The following is a 6,000-nucleotide window of genomic DNA, read 5'->3' as shown; positions in this document are numbered from 1 at the left end:
GTTCCATCCCTTGCCCTACCTCTATCCTAACGTTGGGCTCTACCCAACTAATAACAATTTAAATATTCCCTTTCAAAGTTTCTAAGAAGATCTTCCTAATGTAAGGATTAGGTTTAAGGTTTTAAGCCCTCCAAAACACTTATCTCATCATGGAGCTAGTGAGCTCTGAGGATTTCCTATGAGACTTGAGCCTACAAAGATTTCTACCTGCAAAGCAAAGTTTTAAAAAAGTGTGAATTTCTAAACAATGGTATGTCCAAATGGCTTGATTTGCTGGTTTAAGACGAGTCCAATGGCATTTATGTATCTTCCTCTATAATAGCTTTCCCACACAGTGCTCCAAAAGATCAAGGTAAAGGTTTTTGAGGAAAAAAATGCTTATATTAAAAATAAACGAAAAATTTATATTAAACATGTTAATATAAAAAAATATTAAAAACATGTCTACATTAAAAAATGACGAGTGTGCCTTGAGGCACTCCGCAGAATCTAACAGAATTTTGAATGTGAAGCCATGTTTTCTTGGTGGGTACAGTCGATCGTCGTCTGCTTTCTTCTGTGGCCACAGCCAACAGCAGGTTGGGGCAAGGATGGGCACTTTGTGACCTGCATGATAGCACAGGTTTCTTTTATTGGAATACGTAGAAGCCATTTTCTGAGGGCTGAAAAATATTCTCATTCATAATGTGGGATAGCACGCCATTCTTTCTTTCTGTGGCATTATGTGCAGTTTAACATGTATAACAAAATGTATTTGTTATTGATATGTATACAATTTTACATTTTCTGTGGCAGTCTCGTTTCACGGCAGGCACCTTGAAGGCTGTGCACAGTTTGCTTCCACGCTACGCAGGCGGCCGCCTTGCCAACCTTTGCTGGTGGGCCAATGAGGTGGGCCAGTCAGAACACTGGTCCTGGACCCTCCCCCTTCATTATATTGAGACCCCAGATTACCTCTGCAATTATGACTATGCAAGTGAGTTTTGGCAAGTGGTATAAATGCATGTGTATGAGTAATTGAAGTTGATTCAGCTACACCTTAATCCAGTTTTTCTTCATATCTTCAATTAGAAAAAGAAGGCATGTACATAACATAATTAGGTAGTAGCATGCGTACATATATACATCTTTCATTTTCTGCATAGAACGAGTGGCCAACTAGACTTAACAGCCTGGCTGGAGCAAGGAAACAGGGGAGGCTGGAGGTGAGCTTACAGAATGTAATGAAAGAGACCTAGGAGAGAGAGGGAGAAAGGGGAGAGACTGCAGAGAGGAGAGAGAAAGAGGAAGAAGATGAGAGAAAAAGGGAGAGAAAGACTAGGAGTAGAAAGAGAAAGGCAAGAAGAGGAGAGAGAAATGGCTAGCAGCCATGGAAGGACAGGGGAGAAGGTGAAGAAGGTGAAAGGATAGATGTATATTTATCAAATGGTACCTATGCAGTGTCCCTTACACCTTTAATACTTAGGTCAACTTGACTTAAGTATTTTCCCTCCATTACAATCCATCCTTACTCAAAGTGAAGTTTTTGTCCTCAAAAACAAAGATCGGACTTATTGGTATAGCCAAGTAGTGGGCTGCAGAGTATTACTCTGTACAGCATTACAAGTGGCAAAAGATAGTTGGGGGGGGGTTCTTGGCATAGACCCAGTAAAAGATTGCCTAATATTCAAGAGTAGTACTAGTCTATGCAGAGGGTCAAGGTCAGCCTGTAGCCACCCGGATCAAAAGGGAAAGTGGTATCGCTGCCATGCATTGGATCAACTTCCATAAGGTCAAAGTCAAGTATAGCTGGAAGCATGATCAGCATGGTGGTATTCGCTAGCTCTTTCATAAGCCTCTCAGGCATCACTATGCTCTGTATGACTGAAGCATATGAGGCTGAAGTCACCATTACATGGACTGCATCAACTCCTAAGTGCTGCATATTCATGGACCCTGCATTCTTAATGATGTCTACGCATTTAAACTGCAGGTCTGTGGATTGAAGGGGCTTCCGCATGGGGTCATGATCATCCAAATCCACATGCTGCTCATGATCTTCTTTCTTGAACTGAAGTTCTTATTGTGGACCCATACCAAAATGGTCTTCAACAAGATCTTCTCCATCCTTTGCATCATAATACTCTAATACCAAGAGTATTTTGGAAGTCTTTGCCTTGTATGTGGCTTGATGATTACAAGATATCGGCTTAGCACATCGATAGCATAAGCTCGCAGCATGCAATTCCCGTATTATATCACTAGTAAGGTGTCTAATGTGTTTAGCCTTAGATAGCAATTTACACACCTGCGCATCACCATTGGTCAGCTCAGTAATAGTTCTGAGTAATAGTTCTGACATGCTGCTCATAGTCATCTTGCTGCTCATGTACAACAGATGGCTGTCCATGCTCATGACCATAATGCTCATGTTGTCCATATGGATGGTCATACCAATGTGGCTGCTGCTCATAATGATATTCATGGTGTCCATACTGCATATGGTGATAATAGCCCTGCTGTGCATCACACGCATAACCGCCATAAGCATGCTACCTTTGATCATTGATCCCACAGCATTGGTCATGCTGTCCATAATCTCTATGAGAATGCATGTCACAAAAATGTTCATGCTGCTGCCCAAATACATCTATTTGCTGTTGCTTACTACCAAAACTTTGGTCATATTGTTGCCCATAAACATGCTGCCCAAGATTGCATGATGACTGTCCAACATGACTACAATGGTGTCCTTGCATCCTAGGCAGACCATAAGTATGATGATTGGCAAGTCCACGAGCATAGGTATCGGCATGATGTCGGTCATAATCACTTGCTTGCTGCTCCTGCATTGCATAAGAATCTCCATATGCATGCTGTTGACCAAGGCTGTATGAGCTACCATATACATGTCCATGATCATGACTTGCATAAGAACTGTGTTGCTGCATATAGGAGTGCTTGTAAGCGAAATCATGCTGTCCATAATGGCCATAATCATGCTGCCCATGATAGCCATATTGCTGATCAAATCCATTGCAGTACGATCCACCCTCATGACAAGGTACATAGCCTAGGTGTTGCCCAAAGTCGTATTGTACAATACTTTGGTTATCAAAATTGTTGCCATCTGACTTTTGCATACCAGGCCCTTCCATCCGCCTAAAATCATTGCCACGATCTGCGTTAACACTGAGGCCTTGTACTCTTCTAAATACATCATCAAGTTCAGGACCAGGAATCCCAGTCCCTTCCATTCTCCTCAGAGTATCATCTTCGGGTTGTGGCATACCAGGTCGTAGTATTCCGTGACCATCTATCCTCCTAAGAGCATTGACATTTTCAGGGTGAAGCACATCAGGGCCTTCTCTTCTTTGCAAACTGTTGTCATCCTCAGGGTGAAGCATAACAGCACCATCAATCATCCTTAAAGTGAGATCCCTTTCGGGGTGCAGTATACCAGGGCCGTGGGAGCGTAGAATGCCCGCACCTTCAAGGTGCAGTAAACCAGGGCTTTCCATTCTCTGTAAAACATGATTGCCCTTCGGGCATGGCAAAACTGGGCCATCCATCCTTCTAGGCATGTTCTGTCCATCAATATGCAACAATCCAGGTCTATCAATACGCCTCTCAACCCCGATAGGCCTGGGGATGCCCATGGGCCGATCTGCACCTGGCAGCCACTGCTCTCTGTCATACATCCTTAGTTCCATCATTGTCCTTAAGGAGGCTCACAAATCTGCTCTCAAATATGTCTATAAGCTGGTAATCAACTCAATTCACTCACAGGCATCATAGCTATGAGAGGAAGGCACAATGTCTTCCAGTTTCCCATGCATTCCTATAGGCTACATTCTGGGCTCATGCTGTATTAGCATGGATGATTTTTCCAGGATAGAGATGCAATCTACAACCCTGCAATGCCTTCAATTTTAATGTGTTTCGATGAACGAGGAGTGCCATGGGGAGACAATGTCTTCTTGATCTGGATTGCTGCCCAAGCAAGTGTATTCTTGTATGAGACAATTCAGGGGAAAGCATCTCCCACAGCATTGCAGTCCTGATGATGGGAGTGGAGGAGGAAGCAATTCTTGCGCTTGACAGAATCAATGTTGCCTGTATGCACAAGGGAATCCTGGAAGGTTTTCTTTCATCACTTTCTACAGGAGCAATTGTCTGTGATCTTCTATCTGAACCCCACTGTCTGATCTACTATCCAATCCAGCTGGGTGTTCTGACCTTCTCTCATTACCAGTCTCTGATCTCTTATCAGATACAACCTTTGAATTACCCAAGCCTTTGCCAACTGCACTTTCTAACCATCTGTCTGCTGGAACCTTGCTGGCTTCAGAATCTCCCTCTATTGGCCCTTCCATTTAATCTTCATTTGAATTCCAGACTTATTTGAGCTTGACGGATTCACATGTCAAATGCCAATTATCTTTTCAACTTCAAACTCACCAGGCTCAATATCTGAATTATCACTCTCATCATCTGATGAACTGACTACAGAGAGTGAACGCCGCCGCCTATGGGCCTTTTATCTTCAACATCCTCATCCTGGCAATACTTCTCACACAGCTTCTTTCATTCCCTTAGCAAAGTGAGAAAGTCCTTAGCAGCTTCATTGCACACCTCTGTCTCTGGATGGTTGTATTTCAAACTTTTGCATGCATACTCATTCAAATCAAGGGCCCATTTGTGACAAGCTTTACAGACAGCAATGTTGCACCCATACACAACCCTGTTGACATGCCACCACTTTTCTTCCAAGTTCAGAGACCTAATCGGAGATTCGAAATTCTACACCGAGAAGATCTTTCACCACTTCATATGTCACAAAAGCAAGTGCAATTGAAGGGACCACCTTGACAGAATTAGGAAGCAAACCCTTGTATAATGCACCAAACCCTCGTTCTTAACTGTCTGCTTGAATGCATCTATCATGCCAGTGTATTGCACAGGAGCTTTCAACTGACCATCTGCTGTTATGACAGCTGAAGCATCTTTCCATCCTACCATCTGCATCCTTCTGCGTACCACATCTAAAGGATATGCAACAGTCTGACCAACTGTACCAGCTGCAGCTCCACACCCAAGCTTTGTCAGCACGCTTAACTCTGAACTTTCTCCTGACAAGGTTTGATTCTTTTTCACAATGTAGTCCTTGAGAGACTCATAAACAACAAAATTCAGTCCCACATAAGGTATCACTCCAATAACCGATGGCAGCCAACCTTTGTACAAAGCCCTCGGCCCCTCTTCGTTTACAATAGTTGATGCAGCATGGAACATTCCTCTATAGCGTGCAGGTGAATCCTCTGGACTGTCAGCCTGCCCCGCACCATGTCCATTGGATATGTAGCAGACATAGCAATTATACCCGCACATTCACCAGCTCCCAGCCGCAAAATTGGCGTGAGTTCAGCATTGTCCTGTCCGGTTTGTCTTCTGTACAGCCATAGAATTGCACTTGAAGCTTGCTCATAGCTATAGAACTTTACTGCAGAATTGGGTATAATTCGAGCACAATTTGTTCCATTGCCTGTGAAGAATCCAGCAATGCCTTCGTTTTGCCAGATGTATTTCAGCCCTTTATAGAGTAGTCCATGTCAATTTTGAGGGTTTCAATCTGTTGTGGAAATACCGCTTGCACTTTGAATTCAGAAACAGAAAGACCTGTGAGTCACCCCTCACAAATCGAATGCCTCTGCCAGGATAGATCTTTGATCCGCTGAAGCGGCAGAGTTCAGTTTTGAGCACCATGAGGGCTTCAATCTGTTGTGGAAATACCGCTTGCACTTTGAATTCAGAAACAGAAGGACCTGTGAGTCACCCCTCACAAATCGAATGCCTCTGCCAGGATAGATCTTTGATCCGCTGAAGCGGCAGAGTTTTGAGCACCATGGCTTTGTCCCTGTCGCATGTACTCGCAGTCGATGATTCGTAATGCCAAAAGGCCCCAAGCTAGGTGGTGGTGGAGGCAAGGTACCCAGCATTGCTCTTCAAAGCAACAGCTCA

At 43.7% G+C, this 6,000-nt stretch overlaps 1 protein-coding gene and 1 pseudogene across 5 annotated transcripts in view; one reads left to right on the top strand and one right to left on the bottom strand.

The window, feature by feature from the left end:
* Positions 1-478: 478 nt before the first annotated feature.
* The window catches only part of LOC148029084 (endonuclease 4-like), a 72,499-nt gene continuing 66,977 nt past the window's right edge, over positions 479-6,000 (top strand). For all 5 annotated transcript variants that reach the window (XM_087687846.1, XM_087687842.1, XM_087687847.1 and 2 more), the window contains exons 1-2: positions 479-622; positions 796-976. In XM_087687846.1, coding sequence (XP_087543972.1) covers positions 515-622; positions 796-976 — 289 coding nt within the window. In that variant the 5' untranslated portion in view covers positions 479-514. The remainder of the gene's footprint in view (positions 623-795; positions 977-6,000) is intronic.
* On the bottom strand, positions 4,528-5,978 carry LOC148029086 (mitochondrial adenine nucleotide transporter ADNT1 pseudogene; annotated as a pseudogene).

This window comes from Lygodium microphyllum, chromosome 11 (genome assembly GCF_053477565.2).
Source record: "Lygodium microphyllum isolate KBCC chromosome 11, Lygodium_microphyllum_v1.1.10, whole genome shotgun sequence".
NCBI classification, from domain to species: domain Eukaryota; kingdom Viridiplantae; phylum Streptophyta; class Polypodiopsida; order Schizaeales; family Lygodiaceae; genus Lygodium; species Lygodium microphyllum.
This window is presented reverse-complemented; position numbering and strand designations above follow the sequence as displayed.